This window comes from Vombatus ursinus, unplaced genomic scaffold (assembly GCF_900497805.2).
Source record: "Vombatus ursinus unplaced genomic scaffold, bare-nosed wombat genome assembly UNPS02014807.1, whole genome shotgun sequence".
Lineage (NCBI taxonomy): Eukaryota > Metazoa > Chordata > Mammalia > Diprotodontia > Vombatidae > Vombatus > Vombatus ursinus.
This window is the reverse complement of record NW_020954585.1, coordinates 18,634,923-18,654,086: the sequence shown is the minus strand read 5'-3', so window position 1 is coordinate 18,654,086 and position 19,164 is coordinate 18,634,923. Positions and strand designations below refer to the sequence as shown.

Below are 19,164 nucleotides of genomic sequence, written 5' to 3'. Positions count from 1 at the left end.
TCATCTCCAAAGCAAGACCCCAGTTCCAGGATACAGACATCTATCCCCTGCTTTACCCTGGCCCCCAAAACCGTCCATACTCCCAGAAGCACAAGGGACAAGATGAAAAGCCAGGTCAAGGACTTGATCCTAATTCCATACCTGGGTCTTTTCTTAACTATCAAATTAGTTTCTAAGTCTTGTTCATAGTAACTGTACAATATTATCAGTCACCTCTTTATTTACTCAGCCTAGTCTACCATCTTTCAGGGCCCTATCACATATCACTTGGGCTATTGCAGTAGCCTCATTGGTCTTCTTGCTGCCAGACTCTGGTTTTTGATCCTAAAACACGGATCTGTCTCCTCCCTCTCCTTCTTCCCTCTCCCTCTCTTTGTCAGGGATTCGTTGGCTTTCTTCTGCCTCCTGAATAAAACTCATAATTGCTCAGCCTCACTTTTAAAAGCATCTACAATATCTCCTACTTGTTTTTTCTATTCATATTTGATGATATTCTCCCCTTCACACACTTTCTGCTCTGTCGAACTCTTAGCTATTGCCCATATGGGATATTCTGTCTTCCCTGTCCGTTTTTTTGTGTTTGCGTGTGGCATCCGCTACTTCTGTTCTCGCTGTCTTCTGTAAGAGCTCAGCTGACTTGCCATCTCCTAGGGGAGCCCTTCTCCAGCCTTCACCCTCACTCCCACCACCCTCATTCCCCTCAGCATTTGCTCCTTCCTGAACTGACTTTATTACTCACTGGAGGATGTGTTATAGCCTCACAGTTGAATATGATCCTCTCGAAGACTGGAGCTGTTCTGGGTTTTGTCCTCATGTTGTATCACAGTGTCCTGCACATAATATGTTAACATGATATTATATTTAATGATTATATTTCTTAATGTGTTTGAATTAACTTACTCTTTTAAAGTGGCCATTAACATTCTTTATTTCCTTCTTTGTAAACTCTCTTTATGTCGTTTGACCTTAGTCTTGCATATAGATGTTATCAGGCCCTTCAAATATTTCTTCTCAATCTGCTTCTTTTCTTTTAATTTTAGAAATTATTTTTGTTGTACAGAATCTTTTTATCTTTGTATGCTACAGGTAATAATAGCTGACATTTATATAGCACTTTCAGGTTTGCAGAGGATTATACATACTTGATCCTTACAACAATTCTGTGTCATAACTGCTATTGCTCTCTCCGTTTTACAGATGAGGAAACTGAGGCTGAAAGAAGTTAACTTTCTCACAATCACATAATTACTAAGTGTGTCTGAGACAGGATTTAGACTAAGTTCTTCCTGCCTCCAGTTGTCACTCTTATCATTTCCAGTTTTTTGTTGTTGTTGTTGGTTTGTTTTATTGATTTTTTTGAATGTCCTTTCTCTCTATAGATGAGACAGTTTTCCCCTTTTCTTGGAGTTTTTTTCATAATTAAAAATTTTAAATGGCTAATCCACTTAGTTTACTGTGTTGCCTGTATGAAAGGCAGAATTAGATTTACTTTTTTTTTTTTAACCCGAAAACATAGCCATCCAGTTTTCCCAGTTTTTGTTGAATGGTGATTCCGTTCCCCATTGTGTCTTGTTTGTTGTTCCAATTGCTTTTAATGGGATTTGGAACAGTAAGAATAGGTCACAATGCTGAGCCAATATTCCGTCAGAGCATTTGTGCTCTCATTATCACCAATGCTTTGTTCTTAAATGATTCAACAACCTGGAAAATCTTATTCAAATAAATTTCCATCCATGGAAATAGAATTTATATATTAAAAATACCACCTGTGTACTAATGACTACACATTACAGATTCCCGTAATTTATGAATAGAGAGCTTTGAAAAGCAAATTTATTTTTCTTGGACTGAACAGTAAGTACACAGAGGGTTTGATCCCACCCATCATTCAAGACTGAACTTCAGTGTTTTACTCCAAGATTTGGCTTAGAAACAAACTAGTTCTGCTAACAGTTATAATAAATACATAAGAAAATAGGAGGCCTTGATTTTTTTTTGAATTTAAGTAGTAAGTCCAGAGTGGGTGTGTGGGTGTGTGGGTGGGTGTGTGTGTGGGTGTGGGTGTGTGTGGGTGTGGGTGTGGGGGTGGGGGTGTGTGTCCCTCTAGGCCCTCAAGTGCAGCGTTTTGACTGAATCCAGACTTCACAGAACAAATTGGCCCCATACCATTCCTGAAGAACAAAATATGTTTTAAGTATTACCAGAAGTAGTTAGGCTGATTTAAAATAATATCTTAATCTTGGGCTATATTATTTTAAATGTAAGGCAGTTCTTGTGTTGTAGAGGAAAACACACTCTACTAAGAATCAAGAGAGGTTCTAGTGGCCCTCTCTCCTTCCTCTTACAAATTAGTACAGGAAAGTTGGTCAGTCAGTTTACCTGTGAGGTGCTTGACTTCCATTTCTCTAACACTGAGATAATACCTGCACTTAACTTCCTAGGCATGTGCAAATTGAAGGAGAAAATAAATATGAATGGGCAGAATATAAAAAATATTCTTTAAACGTGAGGTATCCTCATCATTATTGCTCTTTTAGCTTATTCTTTGATAGGAAGGGTCAGTTAGAGGAGTGGGAAGTCTGGACACTTCAGAGACTTCACCAATTCTCAGCTGTATGTCCATTTTTTCCCCTTATTCTCTTATTTCTGTCACTTGCCCTCCATTGTTTTATTTTCTCAAATCCTCTCTTATTCTTCCTTTCTTCCCTTACCTCATTTTTATGCCTGCTGTCCTGTTAGATCATTTCAAGTATAAACTTTTTAGATAACTTCAGAAATTTTGGAAGTAGATTTTTTTAAAAAGTGACTCTTAAGTCACAGCAGTGCATTTATCAAGATTTCATAATCAACAAGGTTCTAATGTAGTTAGGCTAGGGAGGAGAACTCTCTTGTGAGGAGGTGAGAATGATGTTTGGAAGAAGCCAATGTGGTTTGGGGGGAGGGTTCCCCCCAAGCTGGGGAGCATCTATCGCAGAAGTCTACAATAGTAACTGCTGGTTCTCCAAATAGGTTCCAGCTTTTCATTGTCCTTCCAGATAACTGAGAGTGAGTGGATAGATCTAACTCAAAGGACAAATAAATACAAACATGCAGTTTTATTTTTAAAAATCACTTCTCTTCTGCTCCTTGTCATGTAGTTTTCTGTCACAGGCAGGATATGCGAATAACGGAAGGTCTGTCTGCCCCTGGCTATATTTTGGGAGTCACTGAATCTTATGGGTAGAACTGAAGCCCATGATGCAATCAGCTCCTTTGCCAGCGGCAAAGAATGAAACTTTTCTCTTAATTACTGTCTGTGGTTAGGTTTGGCTTTCAGGGTCCCTCCCTCCCCAAGGATGAGAGGAGTAAAGCTAGATTGCTGAAGACCATTTAGAATGGGGAGGGGGAGTTGGGTTGTCTTCATGTAAAGGAATTTTTCGTTACATTATCTGCCTCGTGGGTCACCAGCTCTCTTTAGATCTGAAAAATCCACAAGAGGAACAGTGGGGGATCATTTGGTTTAATAACTGACTGCTCTGTGAAGGGCATTCTCTTCTGTGTTACTCACTGTTAAAGAAATAGGCAACAGAATCCCTGTCCTAAAGGGAGCTTATGCTCTCCCTGGGAAAATTAAAAAAACAAACAAACAAATAAAAACCTAAGAACAAACACAGAAAAAAGGTACACCCGGGGGGTGGGTGTAAATGAACAGACAGGTATCCTCTCTTCTGGGTCAGCTCAATTTTGAACTTTTTACTGACTTTGTAAATTGAGAAAAGAAGTTGAGTTATGTTAACTTGGCTCTAAAAGGGATTTTGTGTTTCTGAATTAATCACAAAGGAAGTCAGTCAAAGCCCTCCCAGATGCATGAGGAAGTGGAAAAATAGGAATAGAGGAGTTCGGAAGCAGGATCTGTGGGTCTAGATCTTTCACTGTATCATTGGTTGGCTGCTGCTGCCGCCACCACCACCACCATCACCGCCACCACCGCTGTTGTTCTTTCTTCAGATTTTCTCCCTCTCTGCTGAAGACACTGTGCCAAACATTACCTCAAATGAGGTAATATTTACAAAGCACTTGTTAGAGTGCTTGGTACATAGTAGGCATTTAATAAATGCTTGTTCCCTTCCCTCCACACACTATTCCTTTTTAAGATATGATGGATATTTTTTTTTAAGAGAGGAAAATATCTCTAATTTTATCAACGAAATTGGGGAAAACGGGTATGATTTGCAGAGAATTTCATTCTTAATACTTTTGAATATCATTAACTGATTTATAGTGGTGCATACTGCTCGTTTGGAGTGGTGGGGAATGACCAATTCAGGTTTTGCCTCATTTTTCCCAAGCTTTTATCTCAGATATTTGTGAAAGTAAAATACTGAGTATCCAAACAGGAAATATCTGGTAGGCACTCAGTTGTCCATACCGCATCCTTGTGACTTATTTTTAAACGTCCTGTCCCTAGTAACACTTTTAGCTCTATGTAGGGATCTTGTTCTTGCCTTTCCTGTTGTAACGTTGGGAACTAAGGTGGGGTAGGGTGTATTGTCTCCAGATACTGCACAGAATTCATAATAAGGTATACTTCTTATTAACAACAAATAGAAATCATTTTATTTGTCTGAGAAGGGAGAGTGATTTCACTTGCTGCGGAAAACCTCCCAAAGCTTTTCCATATCCTTCTAGCACTTTCCCTAAGTGAAATAAAATTGAAGGACAGTCTAAGAGTCAGAGACCTGCTATGTCACTACCAGCAAGGTTGTCGCACCTTCTATTTTGTTTGCCTTAGAACTTGCCATTCCCGAGGAGGAAGGGGAGAAGACGAGGGTCAAAACCTTCGTGGCAGTAATAAGAAAAATTCAGTGGGAGAAAACAAAAAGTCCTCATTCTTTTCAAGTTAAAGCCAAGTAGATCTCAAAAACTTACATCATTTTCTTCTCTGTTTCAGATAGCTGTAGGCCACAGTAACAAATCAATCCATCAACAAATATTAAGTTTTTTTCTATTTGGTTGATTTGTGTCTGCAGTATGTGCATATTTACACACACATACATATATATATAAACTACAAGAGAAGGCACACCCCCCCCCCTTTTTTTTGGCAAGATGGTACTTGATTTTTGAATAGGAGGCAAAAGGTGTGTGGGTTGAGTGGGGTAGGTAGAGGTTCTTGCTCCCTTTGAATTAGACATGACTGCTGTACCTTTTTTACCCAGGCTGCTCATGTGGAAGTTGTACTCAAACTTTTATTTTAGGAGTTGGGTCTTTGTTCTCTTTGTATGCCTTAGCTGTTTTCCATTAGTTCTGTAGAAGGGGACCATTTGTTAAAGACATAAAGATCTCACTCACATTCCTTGCTTCCCCAAACCATTCTTCCCTTGTTAAATGATTATAATGAGACTGTCTGTTCATTCACATGAGCTTCTGAAATTTCTCCATCAGTATAAATGAAGCTACTGAAGATGGCATCCCTTTCCTGAAAATCCAGAGCATTCTTCTCCTTTATAGGAGAATGCAGAGCAGCAGACCCGGGTTATCATCATCCCTGTTTAAGATACGGACCGTGGAAAGAGCCCCAGAGAAAAATGAAACTTTCAAAGAGTTTTCTTTCCTTCATTCTTAATCGTTTGTCCATAAATTTACCTTCAAGGAAAATCTTGCTGAGGTAGTAGATAATAATATAATTTGGGGTTGGACTGCCAAAAAATGTTGAAACTGCTTACATTTTACTTTTACCACAAAAAGCTGATTATTATAAAGTGCCTCCCACTCTCAGAGGCAGTAAAAGCAAGCTGTAATGTAAGTAGGTTTTTAATGCACTTAGCTACTTCCCTTTAGGGCTGATGTTGAACCAATAATGGAATATAAAACATTAGACTGCTCATTGACTATAATTGAGGAAGCTTTGATGCAGTGGGAAATGACACTTCAAGTCACAGCACTAGATTTTTTTTTTCTTCTTTTTAAATTCAGGTAGCTCAAAACATGTAAACAGAAGGAATCGGTAGTTAGGCCCTGCACGGCTCAGCCCGGCTGTTTAACCAGCAACACTATAAGGTGATTGCCTTAGATTTGAATGCTCAAAACCCACTTTCTCATTTTAGCCTTGGAAAGCAGAGGCTCTGCAGCAATTAAGCTTTTCTGTATTGTCAGATTGTGTATATATGTATATTTTTTTGGCTAACCTATGCTTGCAAAATTTTGAAGAATATCCTTTTTTGGAAAAAAAGTTTTAAGATGTAAATTTAGCTCTTTTAAGTACATTACACACTGTATTCATTATTAAGAGAACTATTTTACTCTGATGTTTCTCCTTTTGTTTGCGTTCTCCTTGGTTAGAAATAAAAAAATGCAGAATTTAGTATTGTAATGTGCCCTTGCTTGGGAATATGTAAGGCACTCTTTGTGACACTGTTTAGTCTTAGAGTCAGCAGCATTGAACCACATGTTGTGATACAAAATAAAAAATCAGTTTTTGGCTTGAAGGAAAAAAAATTGTATCAGTGACATACTATATTAAACAGGGTAGGCAACTTGTTTTGGAGATGATTGTTTTCCTTTTTGATTTTCTTTGTTTTACATTAATATTTTAAAGCATTTAAAGCAACGAACTGAAATGTGCACCTACCCTACCCCAGTTTGTTTCGTAATATCTTTCACTTATTAGCTAATTTTTTAAAAATAGGACTCTGGTTCATTTCTTGTTGGGTGACAAATGCTTGTTTTAATTCTTTTGAAAATATGTGTACTGGAAACACTTATCTTGAAAACTGCTTGACCAAAAGATACTTTGCTTCCTAAGAGTTTCTCTGTCTTGTCCTTTTAGGTTCGACATCGTTGGTGTGAACTTGTCATTAAACACAAATACACTAAAGCGTATGAAGATGTTGAAAGATTTCTTCTGGAGGATCAGGCAAGTTACATTTGACAGGTTTGGAGGGAAGGACTAGTAGTTTAGGTTTGTTTCCTTTCAAGAATATAACACTAGAATGTAAGATTACTTTGATATCTCTTTTATGTCACCTATTAAGCTTTTCAAAAGAGTTCCCCAAAATGAAGATCATTACTTAAAATATTTTATCTAGCTGTTGAATTTTTGTACAAATTTATATTTGTCTCTCTGTTCACTGTACTTATTAATATATATGTGTGTCATGTGTGTGCGCATGCGTGTGCGCGCACACACACACACACACCCCCATGATGGTCATTGGGATTTTTCCTGTTTGGCCTCCATTATTACTAAACATAACTCAGTCAATTCAATCTACTTTTAGGAGTATTTCAAGTGAATGCTGTCTGTGACTTTAATATCATTATTTTTAATGTTATTTAATAGCCTTTATGTACAAGACACCAGAATAGATAACTTTGTGGTCACCAGCAGCCTTTTACCATTAGGTCTGTTGTGCCTCAGTAAATAGAGACAGCCATCTGGGAATGTATGCTTACAGATGTGTATATGTCCCCAAGTATCTAAAAGGTGTAGTTCTCTTTCATCTTTAGATAAACATGTTCATGCTCTTTTTCATTTCCACTAGGACATTACTACCACTTCTCGAACCCTCTGTGACTGTTATGGCACATGTCTTTTGAAGTGGTTGCTCTGCCATATTTCGAATGACCATTTCTAGTTTTGCTATGATTAACATGGTTGTTGTCAGTGATGTAAACTTTTGCTTCCTTGATATGCATTGGGGCTTGGGTGGAATTTAGCTTTTGAATGAGATGGCAGCCATTAAGGAGTTAGACAGAATGTATCCATTTTAAAAGCAAAGAATGAAACAAAAAGACTTTTGATAGCATTCAGAGTGTTTGGGGGCAAGCAGAAAACAAAGACCAATTATCCCCACAAAGAGTACCATACAACTTCTGGCCATTATGAAATGTCACATGTGCCCCACTGGAGTAAGAAGGAGGTGGTTGGGAATACAAGGAGACTAAGAGAAAGAAACAACTCTCTCCTTAAGGTCTATACTAAAAAATAAGTTTAACTGTGGTATATTTAGAATAATGATTTTTTAACCAAATAAAGATGAACATTTTAAAGCTTTTTTTTTGTTAGGGAAAGAATTTTTGGAAACTATAACTACTAAGTTTTTATCCTCCTATCTTTTAGATCCTTTTAATTTGCTCCAGCAGGGTGCAATCTGTGGCATAAATGAGCTGTGGACTAAGATTGCATGTGAAATTAAAGTGGTTCTTAGCTTGTCCAGATCATAATTGACTTGGCTATTTTAAAAGTCTGGGAAAAATGCAAATGTGACTGTTTTCAGCATGTTTGTTGAAACAGAAAAGCCAGTGTTTGCAGCCCTATTTTGGATGCTTACATGGAAAGCTATCAGGCTGTAAGGAACCAAAATGCATCTTTCCTAATTGCATCTTGATTATTCTTCCTGGCACTGGCTGCCACATGATGTCATGTTAGCATCATTATGCGTTGGATGGGAAATTTGTCATTTCTCTAGTATGTTATAGCTTGGAAGAATTAACTTATGTGTGAACTGGCTGAAATGCGTCTGAAATCTTGGTCTCCACTATGAATCATGAAGACCAACAGAGCGTCTTTTTTAAAAAGGAAACTTAAATTACATGAGTATGTGCATGTGTGTTTCTCTCAACTGAGGCATTCATCTACGTCAGTAAAAGTAAGAACTTGATCTTCTGTTCAAAAGTAGCATATGGTATATTCTTGGTAGTACTTAGATGACCTTGGGCTCTCTCTGGTGTTCATAGGGTGAGTGGATTGAACTGTAGTAAGCTCTAAGCCTCCTGCCTGTCTCTTAAAAAAAAAAAAGGCTATCCCTCTAGAAATAATGAACTCAACAGTTGATTAAATCCCCAAGTTCCAATGACTGAAAGACAACTTTGATTAATTGGTCATTTCTTTTTTCTTTTTCCTGCTTGGTGAAAAAAGAAGGGGAGAAAAGCACCAAAAACAGTGGGTTTTAATAGGACTGTAAGATGAACAGATGTACCTGTGTTTTTTCATCTCTAGAATTGGTGCAGTTTTTGCATTTGGGTAGTTTGTATAAGAGAAGCTTGGGCCTCTAGTCACACACATAAAAAGATATTTATATGCATGTATTTATTAATATAGATAGTTGTGTGTGTATTTCATAATATTCTCAGTGTTCAAGCAATTGTTATGTTCTGTGTATTTTCCTTGGCAGGCTATGGGTGTGTATCTCTATGGAGAATTAATGGTGAGCGAGAATGCAAAGCAGCAACAGCTCGCTCACAAGTGTTTTGAGATGACCAAGGAACACATGGACAGATCATCAGCCAAGGTGGTGGCAGAGATGTTATTTTAAAGAGGTAATTATTTTCCCCTCCTTCTCTCCTTTGTTTGGTGCAAACATAAAACTACCACCCACCTTGTTGGAACAAAGTAAGTCTTTAATAAGCTAGGAAACAGGTGAGGTCTGTCTACTGAACCACTGGCAACATTAGTCTTTTACCTTCTCATCAAGTTGCTAGAATGAATCAGGAGTTGGGGAGGGCATATGTGGCAAAGGATGCCTTCAAGCAAATTTTTAACCATATCTTTTTAAGTCTCTGGTAATTTGGTAAAGCTAAGGGATCATGTTTTCCAGTGAAATGGCTTATATTTCAAGCTTCAGTAAAGTTTGCTTCCGGCTATATTTAGAAGTAAAGGACCAGAGAAAAGCAATAGCAGCCATGCTGAGGAGGGATGAGAACCTAAATGCAAAAAACTACCACATGTAATTAAGAATTTTTTTCCCCCTCATAAAAAAAATGTACATTATTTCCTGCACCCTGGAATCTTGGGATTTTTACATGAAAATGTTTTCTCCTTTTAAGTTGTGAAAGTACCTTTGCACCAGCATGCTCAGCACATAACTGATTAGATTTGGTATGAGAGTCCTTTCCAGCCCAACATACTTAACATTTTTGGTTAATGATATAACGCATCTTGACAGTCTTTTCCTCTTGTTAGGGGATTTTTTTTTTTGGCGGTTTTTTTGGTTGTTGGGTTTTTTTTTAAAAAAACTTAATTTGTGGGATCAAAATTCAGCCTTCTGAGTTTAGCAGGTGTCTATTATGGCTTGTTTTTAAGAAAAGCACCCTCAACCTTTCAAGCTGCTTCCTCTTTTAGGCATGCTCAGGTTGTTGGACTTTCTGGAGATTGTTTTAAAACAGCCTATTTATGTCAGAGAGGTAGGATACCAAGAATATAAGTTAATTATGAATGACTATCCTTTTAGCACGGAGACAAGGGCTCTTTGATGTTGATTTTTGTGCTTGGGGTAGTAGGGATAGTAACTCAGAATCTAAAAAAGAAGTTTACTTAGCAGCTCAGTGAGCCTTTCAAAATGTGTGCTTTAATAAGGAGCAATTGAGACAGTCTCAACCGCACAAGCCCTTTGTTTTTCCTTTAGCCATTAATATAAATCAGATTGCCCCTTTTTAACTGCAGAGAATTAAAATTTCTTCAAGTTCTTTGAGCTACACCAAAACAGTAACATGGAGCCCATTCCATTGCTCTGTTTCTTGACCAGGCTTTTGTGGACAAAAATCTTACTGAATCCTTAGATTGTTAAGGAGTTTGGTTTTAAGGGAAAGCATTCCTGTTTGCAGATCTGCTCTTCACGCCTTCAGAATCTTTGTTTTATTCCCACTCTCCTGCTTTCCCTGCCTCTTAACTACAGCCTGACACAGAGGGAATTCTGGGGCCTTGTGTGCCCATTTTTTTCTTAATGAGAAGTCATATTGGGGGTTGATTGCTGATAATATTAGGGACGTGGTGGAGGATGGATTCAGGGGAAGTGGGTTCCTTCTCTCAGGTTGACCTGTCTCAGCTTCCAATAATAAAACTTTTCTTCCCAACCTAGAAGAGTGCCACATGGACTGACTACTCAGCCTCCTTGGAAATGTTTGTCTGAGAAAGTAACCGTGCTTCAAGTGCTAAAGCCTGTAAATTTATCTGGTTTTGAGAACCCTGTCAGTGCCCTCTTTTTTGTGTTGCACAGTCATACTGATGTATTTATAACTCTGACTTTTTTTTAATTCAATGCAAGATCTTCATAGAACATGGACTAACCACCAACCAAACAAACGAAAACACCCAACCCAAAGCACTCACCTGTTTGGTAAATTGACAAGAATGTAAGATGGAGACAGACATAGTGTGAACGCTTTGTTGTGAAAGTACGAACTCATGAGGACACCACGGTTTTCTTGAGTGCTCTGGCTGCTTGGGTTCCTGGCATGCTGATTTGTGACTTAAGATTAAAATCACATTGCCAGGGATTACCACGCAACCATGACCTTGGCTGCTCTTCCAGAAGCCATAGATAATGTCCATAGGTGTGCGGAAAAATACCCATGCGGTAGAGCTTACTTGGAAACAAAAGAAAGAAGCAACCGTCGAAGATGCTTTCCAGCCCTTTAATAATGCTCAGAGGATGACCTCTCTAACAAGGTGCAGAGCTTAGCTGATTGGTGAACAGTAATTGATTTCCTCTTTGTTCACAGTGGCTAAGTTCTGCACCTGAAGAGAAGGTGAGATGGGAACGTTAAGTGTGAACCTGATTGGGCACTGAGATTGCTGGCTGAGTTGCACCACTTATTAAGTGGCCATTTTCTGAGAGATGCATGTGCATGCAAAAAGAGACTGGAAACAGACTGAAGAATGTCCTTTATCCTGTCAAGAATACAAGGATCACCTGCAAGTACTTAGTCTTGTCTCCATCGTAGAAACCTAAACCTGTACTGATTTGCCTTGTCTGGAAGGTAAAACCTACTTGGGTATGACAAGAACTATTCTTATGAAAACTTTAGACCACAGATAAAGTCATGGAGGTCAGTGAAAGCTGTGTAATGGTGTGTATGGGTATGTTTACGCTTCTCAGAGGATTGCTTATCTTCCAATTTGATGGTTTGGCAAAATGTCCTTTGTGTTTGTAGCCTCAACTCTTTCTGGTCTCCTCCAGTGATTGGCTGGTTCCCAGCGGAGCTTCCAGGTAGCAGGTAGCAGGGGCTGCTGTTCTGAGCTGTTGATTGGACCCGCCCTCCGGTGCCTACTGAGCTGATAACAGTTCTGATTTTACACACTGGCTCAGTTCAGCAGGAACAGGAGTCGAGCCCGAGAGCAAAAAAGACAACACCCCTTTTGTAAAGGGCCCAGATGCTGACCAGAAGCACACCTGCCGGGGTGAAGACGGCCCCAAGCACCTACTGCAGCAACTTGATGGAAAGTGCTAGTGGTTCAAAGAATAAGGGGGAAAAAAACCTGAATGCTTCTATGAGATACTTTTGTGTATATTGTTTGCAGAATCACAAAGATGTACAGATTTGAAAAGAGTGTACATAAGCCCCTAAAACTTGAATTTGGTTAACTTAAGGTGATTTTTCTAGCGCTATATAGACTGGATTTCTTTGTCTCCTGTTGCTTACATCCTCTGAAAACCATGAAGACATATACAGGTGGTGTTCTATTGCATTTGTACCAAAAGAAACCTTGGCTGTAATTTTTTTTCATCCTATAGCAGTCCATGTGATGGTCAAGGTCATACCATGTAGTTTGAATGCAAAGCAGTAGGATTGCAAATCCCAGATTTAGAGGTATGGGCTCTAGACACCATTCTCTTCCTGTGCCCCCCAATGAATCTTTTTTTCCCCAAAGCCGAGTAGCGAGGAATACAAAGACACCTCTTTACTGAGACCCTTTACGAGAATTCCTTCGTTGGGACTGAGTAATAAATTTTATTGCCGTTTCCTTTGCAGGAGAGATCACAGAGATTCTTTTAATATATCTACTCCTAAACCCTGGTGGTACTAGGATTTCATTGACCCTGGACATCAAAGGAAGGATTATATGACTACTAAATAATCAGCTGACAAGAAACATTTATTTCTTTTTGCTTATCTCTCCCATAGGCTTCTTTCAAGTGAACATATAGGAAAAGAAACTCCACACACAAGCTTACATGTATGTGCACACACAGGACCTCAATGTGAGAGCTCCAGCTTATTCCATACAACATGCCCACTCCAGAGTTTTGCGTGTGATTCTGATCTGCCATGACAATCTCTATGCAGATATTCAAGCATCTGGTAAAACCTGCTGAAAAGTACTGGTTCCTTCAGCATATGGGACTGAATAGATAGAGTTCAAAACTTCCAGAAACCACATGGTTTCTATCTAGTGCGGTAAGCCAGTGGCCAGATGTATTTGGTATTCTTCCTCCATGCCATTTCAGCCACTTGTTCCCGAATTTTTTTTTGTAGATATCCACATTTGGAATTTTGTTCTGAATTTTTCCAGGTATTTTTCAAAAGGGTTATGCAGATACACTGAACAAGTTTAAAGTATTCTCCAGGTAAAATATAATTTACGAAACACTAAAACATCTCATTCTAAGATGTTTAATTACAAACATTACTGCCTGAGTTTTAGTAGATTATTGATGTTCTTAGAGACCTTTCAAATGAAAACAAAAACAAAAACAAAAACATAATGGATTATTTAAGATAACTTGTATTGAAACGGAAACAGTTTCTTCTCATCTGAAAAGGATCCCTATCGGGTAACAGCACATGTGAATTTACTTCTCTGTTTTTGTGGGAAGAGATAAAGACATGATTTTAAACCTTAATACAAAAAAAAAAGCACTTTTCCTCTCTTACTAACAAGGCAACAGCACTTGACCTGGGACTGTTGGGTAGACTCATGGTGCTTTGAATATGCTACGAGTTATCAGGAATCCCCAGCTTGTGATGACTACACCAGAATCTGGCTTTCTCCTAAGCCTCAGAGCAGAAGTGGAAAGCTGCACCTCAAAGGGAGAAAACCAAATATTTGTTTTAGGAGACTAGGATTTGCCAGAGACCCTTTACTTTCAATCCTATTACCCACTTACATGAAGTCCTGGGAAATACTTTTTTGCTTTAGAAGCCCTTTGTGGGCAAAGCATCAGGTCTCAACTAATTTGCTGATCCGTAATACTCAAAGAAGAATTTTCCTCCAAAGATTTGCCCTGTTGAGCTTTGCAAATAATTATGTGTTTACCATGTGCAAATGTCTTTAGTTATCTTATGTGCCACAATGGTGGGGAAAATGTGTAAATTAGGTTTTATGTTATTGTATTTTTTTAAATAAAACAAATCTACTTTTCTAAGATGACGATAGAATAAATTTTTTTCCCCTTCATTATTGTGTGTTTTGTGTTTGACTCTCTGATGTGAAATGAGGAAGGGGTTATGCTGTATATAAGGCAAAGATAACTTTTATCTGACATCATGTTTCTGTGGCAGTTTTTTCCATTGTGTACCCAAATCAGTACCTACCTCAAATGGAATGGTAGAAACTAACCGCCCCAGTGTTTCCTTTCCAGAAATCAAAGCCAAACCTTTCTTTCTGCACCAATCATTAAGGCAGAGTCCTGCTGGTGATTTGGGTAGGATTGTACACAGGGGTCTTTTTTAATCCCCTTTCTCTTTTATGCCATGCTTCACCAAAGTCCCCAAACTTGCTTTTAATTACCTGGGTTATGGCCAGTCAGCAACTTTAAAGTTCAGTCTTTCAGACTCAGTAAGGATTAGGAGATAGTTCCCCACCCTGCTGAGCCAGCCCCTGCACTGGCTAGCAAAGAAGTTGTGCCATCAAATGGACTTCCAGACTGCTGTTCATTAGAGTTTTATGCCCCATTTCACATGTTTTCACAGAGGTTATGTGGAGTACAGCTTTTGCTACTTTTCCTTTGTACAGAAAGCAAAAACTTAGAAAAGCTTCCAGGTCTAAATACTAGGAAGGGATTCAGAGAGGACACATACATGGCTGCCTTTATATACTCAGGATTTTCTTGGAGGCAAAATAGAAGACAGGATTTTAGGAAAAAACTTTCAAAATTGTATCCAGTAAGTGGGACCACTTCCTAGTATTTTGGGCTAAAAAGTATTTATTTTACCTTGTTTTTGAAACATTTATTATCAATAAAAGTTATATCTGTTCTTGTTTAAAAATTATGCATCACCAAGTTTATGATATTACTAGAGGGGGTAACAACTAAAGAATAGCTTTAAAAAAAAAAGGACGATAGAGGGCCTGGAAGTTACCAAAGAACCAACCTTTTGTACTTGATCCTAAGTCTGCAGCTCAGCCCGAAACCATCTTGATGGATGTGAGTTTCTCATAAGAAGCATTAATGTAATCCTAATTCATGCCAGGTACGGAGATCTTGGCTCTCATCTACTCACAGTGTTCTTAAATGTTTTTGTGTCATGGACCCCCTCTGGTAGTCGGGTTAAAATTATGCACCCCTTTCAGAATAATGTTTTTTAAATGCATAAAATAATATCCTTTGTAGGAAGCCAACTATACCAAAATATAATTATCAAAATACTTTTAAAAACAAACTGATAAAATAGGCTGAAGAGATGGGCAGGGATTCATGGGGTCATGGATTTAGAACAAGCGAGGATCTTTGAGGAATAAGAAGAGAACCAATGTAGTTTTCGAGACAAAGAATTCTAATCGACCAGGAATCTTTTTATTCTCATCTTTTTTTTTTTTTTTTTTTTTTTACCACTTTTGTATTTTATTGTGGAACTGAGTTTGTTTCCTTTACATCAGGTATCCTGAGTGGAAGAGGGGCTGTTGCACACAAATATAAAAGCACTACATTTGACTTTCACCGGAAATTAATTTTCTACATTAAATCACATATAGATCACATTGGTAACTTTCTTAGAATAAATAGGATGTGAGTTGGAAGATGCAAACTGGTTCATTAGGCTAGTAGGGAGTCTATTAAAGGTGTCAAATAATTTTAACTAAAATTACCTTAGAGACAACGCTTTCCGTCTGAACTAGAGCAAAATGTTGCTGGAAGGACTATACAAGGAATCCTTGAAGACAAGAGAGGCTAATAGGGAAAAATTAGGATACAGAAGAGTGGTGGGTAGTAAGGCTTAGGGCCTAGTAAGCCATTATAAATGGAGTAATGTTTAGTGGGAGGAGGGAAGGAGTGAAAGTGACTGAAAATGGGTGACCAGAAGGCAGAGACATTTTGAGAATCAGCAAAACCAAGCCAAGGGGTATAAGTTGAGATTTAAAACGTGTCAAGGAAAATAACAAAAATGGCATACTCTCCCATCTTAGGTCAGGTCAGAGGGTCATAGAATATTCGAACTATATTATTGAATCATTCAATTCTCTTATTTTACTAGGTGGTGACTAGGCTTACCTAGGAATGGTCTGAGAAATAGTTAAGTCTGAATACATGTAATCAGAAATGGGAGGTGATCTGTTCAGAGCCTCATTCTTTAGTGCTGGAAAGGAACCTTAAAGGTAATTTAATCCCATCTCTTCATTTTACGTAGGAGAAAACTGAAGCTCAGATTGGTGAAGGAACTTGACCGTGGCCATACAGACAGTTCCTGGTAAAGCAGGGATGAGAAGCCATATCTCCTGGCACAGAACCTAGATCCAGGGCTCTTAGAAGATGATTTGCTATGAAGTGGAAAATAGCACTATAAGTATAGAAACATTCCCAGCAGAACAAACCAATGATATTAATAGATAACATTTATATGTCACTTTTTTTAGCAAAGCTATACATACATACATAATATATATATGTGTGTATATCTGTGTGTATACATGTGTATATTATTTATATACACATGTATATCTGTGCATGTACATATAGATATATTGTGTGTGTGCGTGTAAATAAAAAACTAAACAGCATGAAAACTTGGGAAATTTACTATTAGTGCCTCCCCCCCCCCCCGAGTACCTGAACCCAGCAAATAAAAAGTAGCCCTCAAACCAACCCAATTACTTTTAAAGCAGAGGTTCTTTGGTTAGATTGCAAGTGGGGCATGCATCTGTGAATTTGGATGGGGGGAAATATCTTTATTTTCACTAGCTTTTGGTTTCTTTGCTAATCTTTTGTTTTTCATCTTACTCATTTAGGAACTTTATTCTTTAAAGGGGACCATACTTCACCAAATTGCCAAAGGGGTTTATGACATATAAAAAATATAAATTGGGGGCAGCTAGGTGGCACAGTGGATAGAGCACCAGCCCTGGAGGACCTGAGTTCAAATCCAGCCTCAGACACATAACACTCACTAGCTGTGTGACCCTGGGAAAGTCACTTAACCCCATTGCCTAGCAAGAAACAAACACAAAAACAAAGAATATATAAATCCCTGTTGTAAAGAGTGTGTAGGATGCCCAGGCTCTCCTAAGTGACCAGAAGGTTGAAATTGTGTTTGGAGAAAGGAGGGAATAGGAAGTGGATGATTTGAAAGTAGAAAGATAACTAGCTAATATGTGCAGGCACATGGAGAAGACCTATTGGGGATGAAGATGATAAGTTCCATGTATTATACCTAATTCATTGGCTATGTGTTAAATGTCTACAACAAGAAAGGCACATTTAGGTAATGGAGATAGATAGAGCCAACACAGGTTTTGATCACAAGGATCTCATCCTCCCGGGGGGAAAGGACAGATACACAAATAATTTAGGGGAGAATGAATAGGAGGATGCAGGCAGCATGCTTTGAAAAATTTTAGTGGAGATCCCCTTCATGAGGTAAGATTTTTAGTAGGACGGCTTTATGGTGGATTTGGACTTTGAACTGGGTTTTGAATGACACCTTAGGAAAGTGGCTAATTTTTGGTGAAACTGACCCAGGAAAATGACTAGGCTAACAACTCAAACTTTTGGTCCATTTTTTTTTCACCAAGTAACGACTCCATTCAGAATCTGTGTGACGCATTCCTCTAAGTAACTATAAAGGTGCTGACCACCTCTAATCTGAGAATTTTGTTTTTAAAGAAAAGGATGAGAAGAAAGTAACTTAATATTGAGGTAATGCCTTAGGCTGTCTACAGAGTGATATTACAGGTACCTCGGAGTAAAAGGTGGAAGCATGTAGGTTTTTATCATTCTCCTCAATTTGTGCAAGAAAGTATGAAAGGAAAATTGTTTTCAGCTACTTGTCTTTAGTACCAGTGCCATCCTGTTTCTTTGTCCTGATAGGTAGAGACTAATACTTTATATGTATGTTATTCATTTGAAAACATGAAATCCTAATAATAATTAGAAGTAATCATTTCCCTGATCTTTTTAAATATATATGAAAACAAAAACACGTAAGCAAGTATAAAAACTGTTTGAAAGCAGAATGAGACAAAAGTACAAGATTGGCTCGTTGTGGCACATGTAATACACTTAGGTTGGTTGCCAATTCAGACTTCAAAAAAAATTTTTTTTTCCGTTTGAGACTTGGGGGAGCAAGGACTGCCTTTGAACCATTAGCCCCAAGGCAAGAAGATGGAGGAGAGAATGTTGTGTCCAGGAAAGGTCTGGTAGGTCAACATGGCCTGAATATAGATGGTCTGAGATTAGTTTGGGGAGTGCACAGTTGGTCAAGAAGGTGGTGCCTAAGGATAGAATTTTGGCTTTTGGACCAGAGCTTAAAATATAGGGAGGGATGACAGATTCCTGGCCAGAGATGAAGCACACCTAACTATCAAAGGCCGATAGGAATATGTTTACCAGGTATCATAGTTCTAATCAACAGTGCTTTAACTTTGAAAAGATGGGAGTGGGCAGAGGGTAAGGCTGTCTCTGTAACTCCCTGAGCTAGATACCATGGAGAGTAGCAATCATGAAAAATGGAAGTTGGAACACAGAAATTCATAGCAAACAAAACCCCAAAAAGGAGCCAGTAGTAAAATTTGTTAAAATTTTTAATTTACCCTAAATTTCTGTGTCTATTCAAATGCTCAAACCAAAAACAAAAAGCACCCAAAAAAAAAAAAAAAAACCACACACACACATACAACAAACGAGGAATTTCAGTTCCTAGTTACAGAAAAATTTGACCCCATAGCTGTTATTGAAACGGACAGATCAATGTTGGAGCAGAGTGGAGTGGTATTGTGTTGTATATCGAGAAGATATTTCATGTAAGAAAATTCAGTAACCATAGGAGGGATGCATAGTGGAAGGCATATGGGTAAAGGTTAATGGAGATGGGAACAAGCAGTTTTGTCACTGAAGTATACTACAGACCACCTGTCACCTAGTACAGTGCCTAGCACTGAGCAGATACTTAATAAATGTGGTTGGTTGATTGAAAAAGGAAATTAGTTTAGGAAACAGATCACAAGTCTGGCACCGAAGCATGATATAG

General features: G+C 38.3%; 1 protein-coding gene across 3 annotated transcripts in view; it reads left to right on the top strand.

The window, feature by feature from the left end:
* AOPEP (aminopeptidase O (putative)) overlaps nt 1–13,635 on the top strand; it is a 568,440-nt gene extending 554,805 nt beyond the window's left edge. For all 3 annotated transcript variants that reach the window (XM_027874398.1, XM_027874399.1, XM_027874401.1), the window contains 3 exons: nt 6,809–6,895; nt 9,156–9,300; nt 12,886–13,635. In XM_027874398.1, coding sequence (XP_027730199.1) covers nt 6,809–6,895; nt 9,156–9,296 — 228 coding nt within the window. In that variant the 3' untranslated portion in view covers nt 9,297–9,300; nt 12,886–13,635. The remainder of the gene's footprint in view (nt 1–6,808; nt 6,896–9,155; nt 9,301–12,885) is intronic.
* The last annotated feature ends 5,529 nt before the right edge of the window (nt 13,636–19,164 follow it).